Raw genomic sequence first — 18,731 nt, forward strand, 5'->3', positions numbered from 1 at the left:
TAATCTGTTTATTTTTATCTTCATATTATCATCAATTCACCCCAGATTCCACCATTCACCTACATAATGGCGACAGTTCACAATGGCCAATCAACCTACCAATCTGCATGTCTTTGAGATGTGGGAGGAAACTAAGGTGACGTCACCGCCCCGCGCCCCAAGTGACCTCACCCAGCTAGCGACCACGTGCTCCCGCTCTACCAATGGCGGCCGCCTGGGCCAGGAGGCGGGTTGCTACGCAACCTCCGTTAGGCGGCGCCCGGGCCTACACTGTCCTGAGTACACTGTCCGGAACAGGTAGGCACAGATTTTAACCAGCATCTGCAGTTTTTTTCCTACAGCATCCGGGCCTAATATGGGACAAGGGCGGTCCCGTAAGGGACAAGCCAATTTAGCCCAAAATATGGGATGTCACGGCTAATACGGCAGCCCTAACACACACGCATGCATTTCCAAGCATTGGCAAAAGGATATAAAACAATGGCTATTTTTCACGTTATCTCAGAGGAACTGAAGACAGAGGCAGAATTACAATTGTGGCTTCGCTCTGCCAAATCAAATTTCCTCAAACTCAATTGCAACAAATCTGAAATCATCATCATTGGTCCAAAAACGCTCACCAAATCCACCCAAAACTTCATCCTCAACATTGATGGTCTCCCAGTATCCACCTCACCTCACATCCGGAATCTTGGAATCATCTTTGATCAAACCCTCTCCTTCGACAAACACATCAAACACCTCAAAAACATTGCCCGTCTCCGTCCATCCCTCTCCTCCACAGCTGCAGAAACCCTCATCCACGCCTTCATCACCTCCCGTCTGGACTACTGCAACAGCCTCCTCTATGGCGCACCCTCAAAAATCATCAGTAAACTTCAATACATTCAAATACACCTGCACCCTCCGCTCTGCTGCTGCCAATCTCCTATCCCCCCACATCCGGACCAAACTCAGATCCTGGGGGGACAGGGCTATCTCCATCGCTGCTCCCACCCTATGGAACTCACTACCCCAAACCGTTAGAGACTCCTCCACACTCACCACATTCAAAACATCGCTGAAGTCTCACCTGTTCAGTACTGCCTTCAACCACTGAAGGTCACCTCACCTTCTGTCTCCTTTCTCTGTTCGTTTATTTATTTACTTATTTATCTATTTATTCATTTCCCTATGTTCTCTAAATCTCTGTAAAGCGCCTTTGAGTATATGAAAAGCGCTATATAAATAAAATACATTATTATTATTATTATTATTATAATTGAGCATGAACCAATCTGAACTGTAATATCTAAGCACCATTCCAGACCAAATCTTTACAACCAATTATAAACTGACAGAAACACACATAATTTTCAAGGTTTGCTATTCATTCCAAAACCTACCTCTGAATCATCTGTGACCTTGTCCAACTTAGTCCGACTATGTGGCATGAATGGAACAACTGCAAAGGAATGGGAACATTTTTAACTCAACTTGAATTTTGCCTTTTACAAAGTAAGTAACCCAACAATATTGAGAAAAAGAAAAATGCCAACTCTTGAAAATTGAAGTATTATAAATAGTCAGTCAAGTTGGTGACTGATGAAAGGCTGACCTTTACGATAGCCTTCCTGGTCTTTATATAAGAAATAACAAGAACATTCAGGAAATACTTTGCACATACAAGCCACATAAGAATTTTGAATGTTTCATTGAGTTCACCTCTATTCTTCCGAATAATTCCCAGTCAGCTCACTCTCTCCTCACAGGTTCTTCCATCCCCAACCACCTAACCCCCAGAATCACAATTGGGAGCTAGAATGTTGTCTGGAATGCTGTGTGTGGACCACCTCATTTCCTGAGAATTGGAAGTGGAACTGACCAATGTGGAGTCATAGAAACATAGAAAATAGGTGCAGGAGGAGGCCATTCGGCCCCTCGAGCCATTCATTGTGAATATGGCTGATCATCCACATTCAGTAACCTGTGCCCAACCTCTCCCCACATCCATTGATTCCACTAGCCCCCAGAGCTCTATCTAACTCTCTCTTAAACCTATCCAGTGATTTGGCCTCCACTGTGGCAGAGAATTCCACAAATTCACAACTCTCTGGGTGAAAAAGTTCCATCTCACCTCAGTTTTAAATGGCCTTCCCTTTATTCTAAGACTGTGGCCCCTGGTTCTGGACTCGCCCAACATTGGGAACATTTTTCCTGTATCTAGCTTGTCCAGTCCTTTTATAATTTTATATGTCTCTATAAGATCCCCTCTCATCCTTCTAAACTCCAGTGAATACAAGCCTAGTCTTTTCAATCTTTCCTCATATGACAGTCCCGCCATCCCAGGGATCAATCTCGTGAACCTACGCTGCACTGCCTCAATTACAAGGATGTCCTTCCTCAAATTAGGAGACCAAAACTGTACACAATACTCCAGATGTGGTCTTACCAGGGCCCTATACAACTGCAGAAGAACCTCTTTACTCCTATACTGAAATTCTCTCATTATGAAGGCCAACATGCCATTAGCTTTCTTCACTGCCTGCTGTACCTGCACGCCAAGTTTTAGTAACTGGTGTACAAGAACAACCAGGTCTCGCTGCACTTTCCCCTTACCTAACCTGACACCATTGAGATAATAATCTGCCTCCTTGTTTTTGCTGCCAAAGTGGATAACCTCACATTTATCTGCATTATACTGCTTCGGCCATGCATCTGTCCACTCACTCAACCTGTCCAGGTCACCCTGCAACCTCCTAACATCCTCTTCGCAGTTCACATTGCCACCCAGCTTTGTGTCATCTGCAAACTTGCTAGTGTTACTTCTAATTCCTTCATCCAAATCATTAATATATATGGTGAATAGTTGCGGCCCCAACACCGAGCCTTGCGGCACTCCACTCGCCACTGCCTGCCATTCTGAAGAGGACCAGTTTACTCCTACTCTTTGTGACTCTATCCCAATACCATGTGCTCTAATTTTGCTCATCAATCTCCTGTGTGGGACCTTATCAAAGGCTTCCATTTTACTTGCAACATCCTCAGAAAATTCCAGAAGATTAGTCAAGCATGATTTCCCTTTCATAAATCCATGCTGACTTGGACTTATCCTTTTAAAGCTATCCAAATGCGCCGTTATTACCTCTTTAATAATTGACTCCAGCATCTACCCCACCACCGATGTCAGGCTAACTGGTCTGTAATTCTCCGTTTTCTCTCTCTCGCTCCTTTCTTGAAAAGTGGGATAACATTAGCTAACCTCCAATCCACAGGAACTGATCCTGAATCTATTGAACATTGGAAAATGATCACCAATGCGTCCACTATTTCTAGAGCCACCTCCCTGAGTACCCTGGGATGCAGACCATCAGGCCCTGGGGATTTATCAACCTTCAGTCCCATAAGTCTACCCAATACTATTTCTCGCCTAATGCAAATTTCTCTGAGTTCCTCCATCCCCCTAGATCCTCTGTCCTGTAGTACATCTGGGAGATTGTTTGTGTCTTCCTTAGTGAAGACAGATCCAAAGTACCTGTTCAACTCTTCTGCCATTTCCTTGTTATCTATAATTATTTCACCCGTGTCTGCCTTCAAGGGACCCACATTAGTCTTTGCTAATCTTTTTCTCTTAACACATCTAAAGAAGCTTTTACTGTCCTTCTTTATATTCTTGGCTAGCTTCCCCTCATACTTCATCTTTTCAGCCCCTATTGCCCGTTTTGTTACCTTCTGTTGTCCTTTGAAAGTTTCCCAATCCTCTGGCTTCCTGCTACTCTTTTCTGTGTTATACATCTTTTCTTTTAGTTTTATTCCATCCCTAACTTCCCTTGTCGGCCACGGTTGCCTCCTACTCCCCTTAGAATCTTTCTTCCGCTTTGGAATGAAATGATCCTGCATCTTCCGGCTTATGCCGAGAAATTCCTGCCATTGCTGTTCCACCGTCATTCCTGCTAGGATCCCTTTCCAGTCAACCTTGGCCAGCTCCTCTCTCATACCTTCATAGTCCCCTTTGTTCAACTGCAACACTGACACTTCCGATTTAACCTTCTCCCTCTCAAATTGCAGATTAAAACTAATCATATTATGATCACTACCTCCAAGCGGCTCTTTTACCTCCAGTTTTCTTATCACATCTGGTTCATTGGACAACACTAAATCCAGAATTGCCCTTTCTCTGGGCATGATCACATTGAATGGTGGTGCTGGCTCGAAGGGCTGAATGGCCTCCTCCTGCACCTATTGTCTATTGTCTATTGTTCCAGCACAAGCTGCTCTAAGAATCCATCTCGGAGGCACTCTACAAACTCTCTTTCTTGGGGCCCAGAACCAACATGATTTTCCCAGTCTACCTGCATATTGAAATCCCCCATCACCACAGTGGCATTATGTTTGTTACATGCCAGCTTTAACTCCTGCTGCAACTTACACCCTACATCCCGGCTACTATTTGGGGGTCTGTAGACAACTCCAATTAGTGTCTTCTTACCTTTACAATTCCTCAACTCTCTCCACAGTGACTCTACCTCATCAGTCCCTATGTCACCCCTCGCAAGGGACTGAATTTCATCCCTCACCAACAGAGCTACCCCACTTCCTCTGCCCACTTGCCTGACCTTTCTATAGGATGTATAACCCTGAATATTAAGTTCCCAGGCCCGATCCTCCTGCAGCCGCGTCTCTGTAATCCCCACAATGTCATATCTATCAGTCTGTAACTCAGCCTCAAGCTCATCTACTTTACTTCTTATTTTTCGTCCAAAAAAATTGTTTTTTGGATGACAAATAAAGATATCTTGAATCTTGAATACTCCGCGCATTCATATACAATACTTTTAATTCCTTACTCATCTCACCTTTCACATCGATTCCCATTACACTTGGCCATACTCTCCTATCCCTTTGTGAGCTTTCTTTCCCATTTATTCCGGGGTCATTAACTATCCATTTACTCTCTTTCCCTTTAACTCCATCCTTGACTATCCCATTTGACCCCCCCCCCCCCCCCCACCCTATTTAGTTTAAACCCACCCGTGTAGCAGTGGCAAACCTGCCTGCCAGAATGCTGGTCCCCCACCTGTTAAGGTGCAATCCTTCCCTTTTGTACAATTCCCCCTTACCCCAAAACAGATCCCAGTGGTCTAAGAATCTAAATCCATGCCCCCTGCACCAGCTCCTCAGCCACACATTCAGGTCACCAGCACGAGGAACTGGAAGCAAATGACCACACTGGAGGTCCTGCTTTTCAGCATTTTTCCGAGCTCTCTAAAGTCACGCTGCAGAATATCTATCCCCTTCTTTCCGACACCGTTTGTGCCGACATGCACTACCACTTCCGGCTGTTCATCTTCACCCTTGAGGATTTTCTACACTCTGTCCGTGACATCCTGGATCCTGGCACCAGGGAGGCAGCACACCATCCTCGAATCCCACCTGTTGCTGCAGAAACCCCTGTCCGTACCGCTCACAATGGAGTCTCCTACTACCACGGTGTTGCCTGACGTCGGCCTCTTTGGTTTTGGCTCAACAACACGTTCTTCTTTGCAAACCAGTCTGCCGCTCAGTGTGGCAAAGTCTTCTTCCCCGACAGCTTCCAAATGGGTGAACCTGTTCTCAAGAGGTACAACACCCGGGGTCCCTAGTCCTCTAGTACATCTGGGAGATTGTTTGTGTCTTCCTTAGTGAAGACAGATCCGAAGTATCTGTTCAACTCTTCTGCCATTTCCATGTTACCCATAATGATTTCATCCCTGTCTGCCTTCAAGGGACCCACATTTGACTTTGCTAATCTTTTTCTCTCAACATATCTAAAGAAGCTTTTTCTGTCCTTCTTTATATTCTTGGCCAACTTCCCCTCGTACTTCATCTTTTCAGCCCCTAGAGGGGATCTTATAGAGACATATAAAATTATAAAAGGACTGTCAAGTCAAGTGAAGTCAATTTTATTTGTATAGCATATTTAAAAACAACCCACGTTGACCAAAGTGCTGCACATCAGTTCAGGTACTAAGAAACGAACATACAATGGCACACAAACATAACAGCACATACATAAACAGTACACAGCGCCCCCTCAGAGGGCCTCAAACGCTAGGAAGTAGAAATAGGTTTTGAGCCTGGACTTAAAGGAGTCGATGGAGGGGGCAGTTCTGATGGGGAGAGGGATGCTGTTCCACAGTCTAGGAACTGCAACCGCAACAGCGCGGTCACCCCTGAGCTTAAGCCTAGACCGCGGGATAGTGAGTAGCCCCAAATCGGCCGACCTGAAGATAGAGTGGTGGGTTAGAAGATTTTTGATATGGGGGGGGGGCAAGCCCGTTTAGGGCTTTTTATGTGAATAGGAGGAGCTTGAAGTTGATTCTGTACCGCACTGGGAGCCAGTGCAGAGGGGCGAGAATCAGGGTGATGTGGTCCCTTTTATGGGTACCCATCAGGAGTCTCGCTGCAGCGTTTTGGACCAATTGCAGGCGGGACAGGGATAATTGGCTGATCCCAGTGTATAGGGAGTTGCAGTAGTCTAGGCGGGAGGAAATGAATGCGTGAATGATTTTTTCAATGTCGTCAAATTGGAGGAATGGTTTGATTTTAGCTATGGTACAAAGCTGGAAGAAGCTGGCTTTTACCACAGCGTTGACTTGCGTGTCAAACTTTAATGCAGAGTCAAATATCACGCCAAGGTTTTTGACATGCGGTTTGACTAGGAAGGATAGGCTTCCACGGTTGCCTGTTATCGTTTTGATGGAGTCGGGGGGGGGGGAATAGGATGACCTCAAACTTGCTCTCGTTTAGTTGAAGGAAGTTCTGTGCCATCCAACATTTTATGTCCTCAAGGCAGTGCATGAGGCTGATTAAATTTGACCGGTTGTTGGGTTTCAGGGGGAGATAAAGCTGTGTGTCATCTGCATAGCAGTGGAAAGAAAGACTGGACAAGCTAGATGCTGGAAAAATGTTCCCAATGTTGGGGGAGTCTAGAACCAGGGGCCACAGTTTTAGAATAAAAGAGAGGGCATTTAAAACTGAGGTGAGAAGGAACTTTTTCACCCAGAGAGTTGTAAATTTGTGGATTTCTCTGCCACATAGGGCAGTGGAGGCCAAATCACTGGATGGATTTAAGAGAGAGTTAGATAGAGCTCCAGGGGCTAGTGGAATCAAGGGATATGGGGAGAAGGCAGGCACGGGTTACTGATTGTGGATGATCAGCCATGATCACAATGAATGGCGGTGCTGGCTCGGAGGGACGAATATCCTCTTCCTGCACCTATTTTCTATGTTTCTATGTTTCTATTGCACGTTTGTTACCTTCTGTTGTCCTTTGAAAGTTTCCCAATCGTCTGGCTTCCTGCTACTCTTTGCTGTGTTATACATCTTTTCTTTTAGTTTTATTCCATCCCTAACTTCCCTTGTCAGCCACGGTTGCCTCCTACTCCCCTTAGAATCTTTCGTTCGCTTTGGAATAAAATGATCCTGCATCTTCTGGATTATGCCCAGAAATTCCTGCCATTGCTGTTCCACCGTCATTCCTGCTAGGATCCCTTTCCAGTCAACCTTGGCCAGCTCCACTCTCATGCCTTCATAGTCCCCTCTTCTGACCTTTGTATCGAAGGAAGGAAATCGATGAGGCATGAGAAGGCATAGTGCCTACGATATAGTCCTAAGTAACCTATACACTGATGTCTCGAGTTTGGAAAGCAGAGTACAGTTCTGTGTTCATAGCTACTTGGGATGAACCGGAACTTTAGTTTAGTCCATTGTCACAGTACAGTGAAATGCTTTTGTTGCAAGCTATCCAGTCAGCGGAAAGACAATACATGATTACAATTGAGGCATTCACAGTGTAGAAATAGATGATAAGGGAATAACTTTTAGTACAATATAAAGCCAGTAATGTCCAATTAAAGATAGCCCGAGGGTCTCCAAATGAGGTGGATTATAGTTTCAGGACATCTCTCTAGTAGTGGTGGGACGGTTCAGTTTTCTGATAATGGGATGGTTCAGTTGTCTGATGCTGGGATGTCAGTTGCTGGGTAGAAACTGTCCCTGAATTAGGGACAGAATGCAGATATGCATACTGTGACAAAAGGTGACTGCTGCCAAAAGATCACTAACTCAGTGAAAGATGCCCGGCGACAAAGAGGAGGGTCATGCCACTGGGAGGAACCTCAGCAAAGACCACTGCATCAGTTGGTAAATCTTTTTGCCAATACAGTATACAAGTAAGCAGACTGGTATTTACAGCCTACAGATATAAACTATGGCGTGGAAATAATATTTAGCAGGGAATCATTGTTAAATGCATTTCACCCTTGAGGTGGGCACTGGGTGAGCTAAGCATAATGATTTCCCTAAAATTCTTTGTGAGGTGTTGCATTTTGGGACATCTAACATGGGCAGGACCAACACAGTGAATGATAGGGCCCTGGGAGGTGTTGTAGAGCAGAGGGATCCAGGAGTGCAGGTGCATGGTTCCTTGAAGGTCGAGTCACAGGTAGATAGGGTGGTCAAAAAAACTTTCGGTACATTGGCCTTCATCAATCAGAGTATTGAGGAAAGAAGTTGGAGGTCATGTTGCAGTTGTTACAAGACGTTTTTCCTCATCTCAGTCCTAAATGGCCTATTCTTAAACTGTAACCCCTGGTTCTGGACACCCCCAACATGGGGAACTTTTCTCCTAGATCTAACGTCCAATCCCTTAAGAATTTTATATGTTTCTATAAGATCCCCGCTCATCCTTCTAAATTCCAGTGAATACAAGCCCAGTTGACCCATTCTTTCATCATATGTCAGTCCCGTCATAACCTGGTGAACCTATGCTGCACTCCTTCAATAGCAAGAATGTCCTTCCTCAAATTAGGAGACCAAAACTGCACACAATACTCCAGGTGCGGTCTCACCAGGGCCCTGTACAACTGCAGTGGGTCCTCCTGTGCTCCTAAACTCAAATCCTCTCGCAAGGTCAACATGCCATTAGTTTTCTTCACTGCCTGCTGTACATGCATGCTTACTTTCAGTGACTGATGTACAAGGACACCCAGGTCTCGTTGCACCCCCCCCTTTTCATAATCTGACACCATTCAGATAATTATCTGCCTTCCTGTTCTTGCCACCAAAGTGGATAACCTCACATTTATCCACATTATGCTGCCATGCAACTCGCCCACTCACCCAACCTATCCAAGTCACCCTGCAGCCTCATAGCATCCTCCTCGCAGCTCACACTACCACCCAGCTTTGTGTCATCCGCAAACTTGGAGATGTCACATTTAATTCCATCATCTAAATTGCTAATATATATTGTAAATAACTGGGGTCCCAGCACCGAGCCTTGCGGCACCTTGCATCACTGCCTGCCATTCCGAAAAGGACCCGTTAATTCCGATTCTTTGCTTCCTGTCTGCCAACCAGTTCTCTATCCATGTCCATACCCTATCACCAATACCATGTGGTCTAATTTCGCACACTAATCTCTTGTATGGGACATTGTCAAAAGCTTTTTGAAAGTCCAGTCACACCTCATCCACTGGCTCTCCCTTATCCATTCTACCTGTTACATCCTCAAAAAATTCCAGATGATTACCCCTTCATAAATCCATGCTGACTTTGACCAATCCTGTCAATGCTTTCCAAATGCACTGCTATTACATCTTTAATAATAAATAATATTTCATTTGCCAACTTTCCCTATATATGAAATCATAAATCAAGCCAAAAACAAACTGTTATTATATTATATTAAATGCTGGAATGGTTGAGTGGCCGCATTTTCTTCTGGCTAATTTATATGAAAGTAATGCAACTATTTTTTAAAAAGTTTTCTTATTCACCACAAGAGGTCCCCAGAAGAACACACCAATTGCTTGCTTACATCCGAAAACAAGCAGTAATTTGATACTTAAGTTGTCAAAAATGACTAACTAAAAACAAAATACATTGATCATCACACCATTATTAATTAGAGTCATAGAGTCATTGAGTGATACAGTGTGGAAACAGGCCCTTTGGCTCAACTTGTTCACACCGGCCAACATGTCCCAGCAACACTAGTCCAGACCTCCCAACATTTGATTTTACAAATTCAGAATTTGGATGTCCAAAATTCAGAATTTTACATCAAAATTCATAATATGGCGCGTAATGCAACTTTTCAGCAAAAGAAAGTATGCACGCCAAATGCGCGTACGCGTTGCGCTACATTCACGTGTGAAAACGACGATTATTTCCAACAGTCTGTAGTTCTTGGACTACATGTACAATGTCAGGCCTATCATGAGTATATTCTACTATTATAGAAAGGCTATTGAACAGAAATACTTTTTACAACAAAGAACAATTGTTTTGTTTTGTTTTTTCTAAACATAGCACAAAAAGTAAGGAAATTTGTGTTTGGTAGATTATTTCTTTGTTGTAACAATGCTTCTTGGCAATAAATCTTATACCGTTGGAAAGCCTGTTTATTTCCCTTTTAAATGGTGCCACATTTGTAAGGAACATGCATTTGTGGGATGAGCAGCAAAGCTGAGTATGTGGGTTGCGCCCATGAAAAATTTGCCAAATCTTCTCTGCCATTGCCAAACAGCTTATTCTGCCTGATTGGCACCTGATTGGCAGCATCTGTGAGCATGGGCCCTGCTACAGTGGTCAGTAGGTGTCTGCTCCAAGAATCGGCATGCCACATTTGACTGATCTGTATAGGGCCCGTGCGATAGGGCAACTTCAAGCTGGTGTTCCGCAAAACCAAGTTGCGGCATTATTTGGAGTGAGCCCTAGTACCATCTCCAAAGTGAAGGCCAAGTTCCATATAACGGGGGATGTCAGAGACAGGCTGCGAAGTGGGCGTCCCAAGAAGACGACACCAGAAGAAGACCGTTTCCTCACCCTGTCAGCACTTAGGAACCGTAGGCTGTCTTCTACAGATTTGCAGTCAAGGTTTGCAGGACGATATGGCCGACGGCTCTCTGCCCAGACAATTCGGAACAGACTGCACGCAGCCGATCTCCAGTCTCATAGGGCTGCCAGGAGGCCTGCCATGACTGCCCTTCACCGTCAGGCCCGTTTGCGCTGGTGTCGGCAACACGTGCACTGGAACCTGAACATGTGGAGGAACGTTATGTTCAGCGATGAGTCCAGATTCTGCCTACAGCAGTTGGATCATAGGGTCAAAGTGTGGAGAAGACGCAGAGAACGCTATGCTGATTGCTGCACCGATAGAGTAACATCTTTTGGTGGAGGCAGTGTGATGGTGTGGGGCGGCATCTCCCTCACTGGAAAAACGAGGCTTGTCATCATTGGAGGCAATCTCAATGCAGAGAGATATCGAGATGAGATTCTACAACCAGTGGCAATCCCATATCTCCACAGTCTGGGACCGAACTCTATCCTCCAAGATGACAATGCTCGCCCCCACAGAGCAGGGTTTCTCAGAGACTACCTCCAGAATTTGGGAGTGGAGAGGATGGAATGGCCTGCCAGCAGTCCTGACCTCAACCCCTTTGAACACTTGTGGGATCAGCTTGGGCGTGCTGTTCGTGCCAGAGTGACCAACACATCCACGTTGGCTGACTTGCGACAAATGCTGGTTGAAGAATGGGATGCCATCCTACAACAGTGTGTGACCAGGCTGGTGACCAGCATGAGGAGGAGGTGCCAGGCTGTTGTGGCTGTGTATGGTTCTTCCACAGGCTACTGCGGCTCCTGTTTATTAAATGAATAAATTGTTAAATTGCCAATATGTCTTGTTTCTTCAGACTTCAATCATCTAATCCACCAAACACCGAACAAGAGTCAATGGCAGAATAAGCTGTTTGGCATTGGCAGAGAAGATTTGGCAGATTTTTCATGGGCGCAACCCACATACTCAGCTCTGCTGCTCATCCCACAAATGCAGGTTCCTTACAAATGTGGCACCATTTAAAAGGGAAATAAACAGGCTTTCCAACGGTATAAGATTTATTGCCAAGAAGCATTGTTACAACAAAGAAATAATCTACCAAACACAAATTTCCTTACTTTTTGTGCTATGTTTATTTTGCTTTTTCCTTACACATCCCAATTCTCTTGGTATTGAATAAAAGAACAATGGTCATAAAATGTATGACTAAGTTATGAAGAAAGAGTTTCATTTAAAAAACTACACATACCTAATTTAATTGGAGGCATACTTGCTCCAGTGGTCTTCAACAGCAAATCACAACGGTCCATGTCCCCCCCAACCCTACTCCCCCCATCCCCCTCTCCGCTAACCCTAACCCTCCCCCCATCATTCCCCCCTTTTCCACCCAAATCCACTCCCCCACCCCTCCTCCCCCACTCCCCTCCCACCCCCACTCTCCCCCTCCCTTCCTCCATCCCCCCGACCCCCACTCCCTCCTCCCACTCCACTGCCCCCCTCACTCTAACCTCCTCCCCCCCATCCCCTCTCAACATCAGAATATCCAGAATATCCACCTTCATCCACCTTCCATGAATATGCCAGTTCTGAATCCATATGACCATGTCATCATGAATCCCAATCATCTTAATTTTCTGGATCAGTCGACCATGAGGCACTTCCATGTATACAACATCCACCACCCTACCTTCTTCAATTTCCTTCGTCAGCTCCTCAAAAAAATTCAACCAAGATAATGTGTTCAAATACTTCTTATCAACCATTAAGGCTTTTGAATTGAAAACTTACTCCCATCGGGGTCTTCTGAAGGAATGTCAGCTTCATCAGTCTTGCCTTCAATTGGAGGTTCCGGGGATGGCATGACCGGATCCTGACCATTAAAACAGGAAGCAGAGCCAGTTAACGATATGATGCAACAGACTGCTAAGAGATTTAACTTCCTAATCTGGACTCTGAAATGATGAGTAGTGATGGTTTAGATAAGTTTTTTTTAATTTCAATGTTCCAGGTGGCAAATATGTATGTGTAAATTCACATGCAGTTTAACAGTAGTAAAATAAGAACAAACCTCATAGCAGTGTTTGGGTAAAAAGAAACACCATCCTTATCATGTCACCGAATCTGTTCTTCAACATTGTACTAATTATGAATTAATATACTAATAAATAAAATTACTTGATTTTAGAAGTATTTTTGTAGGACTTGGTACACCATCACAATCTCATACCTCAAGGCAGAGAAGATTCAAGAATTGAGAAACATGATTCAAAGCAGGCACAGAAAGCAAAGCACCATCAAGTAACAGAGTCCTCCTCCTACTAAACATCAAAGCAGTTTGCTGTTACAAACTAAATAGTTGAAATAGTAATGGAAAACAGCAAAATCGTGTAACATTCAGGGGGAGAATGTGACAAATAGTAATGAAGTCATGGTTCCTTGAGGCATCTGAAGAAGGGTCTCGACCCGAAACATCACCCATTCCTTCTCTCCAGAGTTGCTGCCTGTCCCACTGAGTTACTCCGGCTTTCTGTGTCTGATGCGGACGGAATGGTCTTTTTGGAAAGTGGAAAGGTATGGGCATGGAAAGATATGACTAATGGCGGGTTCACCCCCCCCCCCACACACCTTCCCATACCGACCATTCTGTCCTGAGCCTCCTCCATTACCAGAGTGAGACCACACACAGTGAGACACACCCGGCGAGCAGCAGGCCGGGACACTCCGACAAGCAGGCTCGACTCACCCGGTATGCCCGCCGCGATCCATGACAAAGGACCCGCTCAGTAGGCCCTGCTCGCCCACTGCAAACTCTGTCCCGAGCCTCTGGCGTCGATGGGAACTGCGCCACCGAGATAAAGTGTAAATTTTCCCTAGTGTTGGTAGGATAGTGTTAATGTGCGGGGATCGCTGGTCGGTGCGGACTTGGTGGGCCGAAGGGCCTGTTTCCGCGCTGTATCTCTAAACTAAACTCAACTAGATAGGACTCTTTTGTAACTTTGTCGGCGCCAACATGTGGCGACACTTGTGTATTGCCGAGGTTGTATGCAAAGAAAGCTTGTAACTGGTGACAATAAAGTACCATTGTTTCATCCATTCACTCACACGCAAACTAAAGGAACAGCACATATTCCGCTTGGGCAGTTTACAAGTGGTACACTAGTATGAACATTGAATTTACTAATTTTAGGTTACAACCCAACCACCTCCACCCCTTTTTTCTCCCCTCTCTTCCCTGTGCCCCACCTGGGGGCACACATTTCTCCCACTATCACACGACCCATTGCCCCACCCCTCCACCTATTTAGAAACATAGAAACATAGAAAATAGGTGCAGGAGTAGGCCATTCGGCCCTTCGAGCCTGCACCACCATTCAATATGATCATGGCTGATCATCCAGCTCAGTAGGCTGTACCTGCCTTCTCTCCATACCCCCTGATCCCTTTAGCCACAAGGGCCACATCTAACTCCCTCTTAAATATAGCCAATGAACTGGCCACAACTACCTTCTGTGGCAGAGAATTCTACAGATTCACCACTCTGTGTGAAAAAAAACTTTCTCATCTCGGTCCTAAAAGACTTCCTTATCCTTAAACTGTGACCCCTTGTTCTGGACTTCCCCAACATCGGAAACAATCTTCCTGCATCTAGCCTGTCCAACCCCTTAAGAATTTTGTAAGTTTCTATAAGATCCCCCCTCAATCTTCTAAATTCCAGCGAGTACAAGCCGAGTCTATCCAGTCCTTCTTCATATGAAAGTCCTGCCATCCCAGGAATCAATCTGGTGAACCTGCTCTGTACTCCCTCTGTGGCAAGAATGTCTTTCCTCAGATTAGGAGACCAAAACTATACGCAATACTCCAGGTGTGGTCTCACCAATACCCTGTACAACTGCAGCAGAACCTCCCTGCTCCTATACTCAAATCCCCTCGCTATGAATGCCAACATACCATTCGCTTTCTTCACTGCCTGCTGCACCTGCATGCCTACTTTCAATGACTGGTGTACCATGACACCCAGGTCTCGTTGCATCTCCTCTTCTCCTAATCGGCCACCATTCAGGTAATAGTCTGCCTGTCCCGTTGAGTTACTCCAGCATTTTGTGTCTATACACATATCATTTGTCAGGCTTTGTCCCGTATCTACCTCTTTTCCAGATTCCAATACAATCAGTCCTGACTCGAAACATTACCTTTCCCAGTTCTCCTGAGATGCTGCCTGAAATGCTGAGTTACTCCAGCACTTTGTTTTTTTTTTGTAAACCACCATCTACAGTTCCATGTAACTGCAAGAACACATTAATTTCTTCTAACTTGCATTGCTAATTTAGTTTAGTTTAGTTTAGAGATACAGGCCCTTATGGCTCACTGGGTCCGCGCTGACCAGCGACTCCCGCACATTAACACTATCCTATACAATTTTTTCATTTACAAGCCAATTAACCTGTATATCTTTGGAGTGTGGGAGGAAACTGAAGATCTCCAAGAAAACCCACGCAGGTCATGGGGAGAACGTACAAACTCCGTATATTCGGGATTGAACCCGGGTCTCCGATGCTGCATTTGCTGTAAGGCAGCAACTCTACCACTGCGCCACTGTGCCACCCACTAATCTTCCCCTCTCAGGGAGATTTATATATTCAAGAGAGTATATAATTCATTTAATGAACTAGATTGAAAATATAGAGATATTAAAACCCACAGAGAAACCTTGGGCTAAATGCTCATCTCTATGCTACAAATGTGAATGATTTGTTGATTTAACCAGTTAGCCTTGAAGCAGTGCTTCACATAACAGTCAGACGTATCCATTTTTTAAACTATAGGTTGAATACTCGTGTTGAAGGTGGGAAACATATGCGGAATTAAAGTATATTTAATCGATGTACAAATGTTAACATTCACTATTGGAAGATGTTATTACTTACCATATGCCTTTGGCAGGTCAAAGGAACAAGTCTGTGGCAGCGTTTATGGACCAGCAACTTGCAGTTGATACACTTGTAACCCTGCCTGCCGAGACCCCATATCCTTTCACTGCAGTATCCACAGTAGGCCTTCTGTGATAAGAAAACAATTATCACACACCTTAGCGTAGTTATTCATTCCATTTCCATTACGACAAGTCTCCTTGTTCTATATAAGTGAGCCTATCAACATTTTATAAATGAAAATCACCTTATCATACAATAGCCATTGTTGATCTGAATCTGGTACAAGAAAACATTTCTCCGATGTGCTGCCATTCTCACTGCAATAAGTAACAAAATTCTGACAGAATTGAAACTTAAATTTGAAATGAAACAGTAGTAAATACACTTGTAACCCTTTAAAAAGACTTTAAAAAAAATCTGTAGACAGGTTCCGACCTGATACCACCTACCCATGTTATCCAGAGGTACTGCCTGACCCCCACTTACCCTGCACTTTGTGTCTTATTTTTGTAAAACAGCATCTGCAATTCCTTGTGTCTCTTTTTTTAATCTTTCACCATCATAAGCTCTTTTCATCTAATTAGAAGTTACATAGAAACATAGAAAATAGGTGCAGGAGGAGGCCATTTGGCCCTTCGAGCCAGCATCGCCATTCATTGTGATCATGGTTGATTCAAGATTCAAGATTCAAGATAGCTTTATTTGTCATCCAATATTGGACGAAATTCAGTCACCCACAGTCCAACAATAAAAGCATTAAATAGGCATTAAAATTACACAACCCCAAAAACACACAAAAAAAGAAACATCCATCAAAGAAACATCCATCACAGTGAGTCTCCTCCAGTCCTCTCCTCACTGTGATGGAAGCCACAATGTCTTTCCCTTCTCCTGCCGTCTTCTCCCGCAGTCAGGTTGTTGTGGTTGCAGGCCGCGCAGGACGGTCCACAGCGGCCCGAGCCTAAGGCGAGTCGCAGCCGCTCCCGCAGCCTACAATCAGTACCCTGTTCCTCACTTCTCTCCATATCCTTTGATTCCACTAGCCCCTAGAGCTCTATCTAACTCTCTTTTAAATTCATCCAGTGAATTTGCCTACACTGCCCTCTGTGGCAGAGAATTCCATAAATTCACAACTCTCTGGGTGGGGTGGTAGCTGCTTCACGTCCTCATCGTCCACCCTGGGTAGTTCTACGGAACTGGCAACATTTGCAGCAAAGCATCAACTATGGTACTCTGAAGCACCAATTGCCACTTTGGACTGTTGTAGTTGACATACGAAAGAAAGGCAACTCAGTTAGACATTAGCAAGTATGATGTTGTGCGAATCACAGAGACATGGCGACAAGAGGACCAAGGCTGGGAACTGAATATTCAGGGATACACAACGTATAGAAAAGACAGACAGGTGGGCAGAGGGGGTGGGGTCGCTCTGTTGGTGAGGAATGATATTCACTCCCTTCAATAGTGAATTTATTATAGTCAATAGTTGCAAAGATACAAATTTGTGGGTTAAGTTTATGATATTTTTAAAAAGTTGACTTCAAACCACATTGGGGAATGTTGAACTAAAAGATGGGAAGATTATGACTCAGACATTAGTCCGAGCTAATTGGTCTCAAGGGCAGCTAAGGTTTGTAACTGAGCTGGCAATATTATTGGCTGACATAGAATCAGGAGATGTAGAATCAGTATGGATAGAAATGAGGAATTGTAAGGGTAAAAAGACCCTAATGGGAGCTATCTACAGGCCCCCAAACAGTAGCCTCGACATAGGGTGCAAGTTGAATCAAGAGCTAAAATTGGCATGTCGCAAATGTAATGCTACGGTGGTTATGGGAGATTTCAACATGCAAGTAGACTGGGAAAATCAGGTTGGTAATGGACCCCAGGAAAGTGAGTTTGTGGAGTGCCTCCGAGATGGATTCTTAGAACAGCTTGTACTGGAGCCTACCAGGGAGAAGGCAATTCTGGATTTAGTGTTGTGTAATGAACCTAATCTGATAAGGGGACTAGAGGTAAAAGAGCCATTAGGATGCAGTGATCACAATATGATAAGTTTTACTCTACAAATTGAGAGAAGGGAAAATCGGAAGTGTCAGTATTACAGTATAGCAAAAGGGATTACAGAGGCATGAGGTAGGAGCTGGCCAGATTTGACTGGAAGGAGGCCCTAGCAGGGAAGACTGTGGAACGGCAATGGCAGGTATTCCTGGGAACAATGCAGAAGTTGCAGGATCAATTTATCCCAAAGAGGAGGAAAGATTCTGTAAATAAATTTTTTATTGGAGATAGGTACATCTTTACAGTCATACATTTTTAAATTGATACTATTGTCAATTATTATTATATTGTCTCCAATACCTTGTACCCCCTTTTTTTTTAAAACTAGATAGAGCTAAAGAAATAGATGAAGTAGAGAAGGAAAAGAGAGAGAAACAAAATAAAAACAAAAACAAAAACAAATTATAAAGATAAGGACAAAGTTAGTTAAGGAAGAGTGGAGAAATTTATTAAAATAACAACAACTTCATTCGAGATATATTCGTACATTTCAAAGTATAGCATTTCATCCATTCTTTCGTCCGAGTGCTAGTCAGGCTCCTGTGCTGAACCATTCTGACCCTTTAAGTAATCAATAAAAGGAGACCATGTTCCAATAAATAGTTCCTGTTTATCCAACAGGGAAAATCTAATTCTTTCCACGTTTAAGGTCTCCGTCATTTCACCAATCCACATTTTGATTGTGGGGACCGTAGGGCCTTTCCAAAATTTTAGAATTAATTTTTTTCCTGTTATTAAACTGTAATCCATAAAGTTTCTTTGTATTGTTCTAAATGTTTGATTTAATTCTAATATTCCGAGTATAATTAATTTTGGATCTGGGTCCAATTGTGTGCTGGTTACTTTAGATATTATGCTAAAAATATTTACCCAGA

At 44.1% G+C, this 18,731-nt stretch overlaps 1 protein-coding gene across 5 annotated transcripts in view; it reads right to left on the reverse strand.

Annotated features, from left to right (window-relative positions):
* prkcz (protein kinase C, zeta) overlaps positions 1 to 18,731 on the reverse strand; it is a 426,501-nt gene that overhangs the window by 160,942 nt on the left and 246,828 nt on the right. For all 5 annotated transcript variants that reach the window (XM_078425700.1, XM_078425701.1, XM_078425698.1 and 2 more), the window contains 3 exons: positions 15,790 to 15,921; positions 12,653 to 12,734; positions 1,386 to 1,444 (listed from right to left, as the gene is read on the reverse strand). In XM_078425700.1, coding sequence (XP_078281826.1) covers positions 1,386 to 1,444; positions 12,653 to 12,734; positions 15,790 to 15,921 — 273 coding nt within the window. The remainder of the gene's footprint in view (positions 1 to 1,385; positions 1,445 to 12,652; positions 12,735 to 15,789; positions 15,922 to 18,731) is intronic.

Source organism: Rhinoraja longicauda, chromosome 30 (assembly GCF_053455715.1).
Source record: "Rhinoraja longicauda isolate Sanriku21f chromosome 30, sRhiLon1.1, whole genome shotgun sequence".
Classification (NCBI taxonomy): Eukaryota; Metazoa; Chordata; class Chondrichthyes; order Rajiformes; family Arhynchobatidae; genus Rhinoraja; species Rhinoraja longicauda.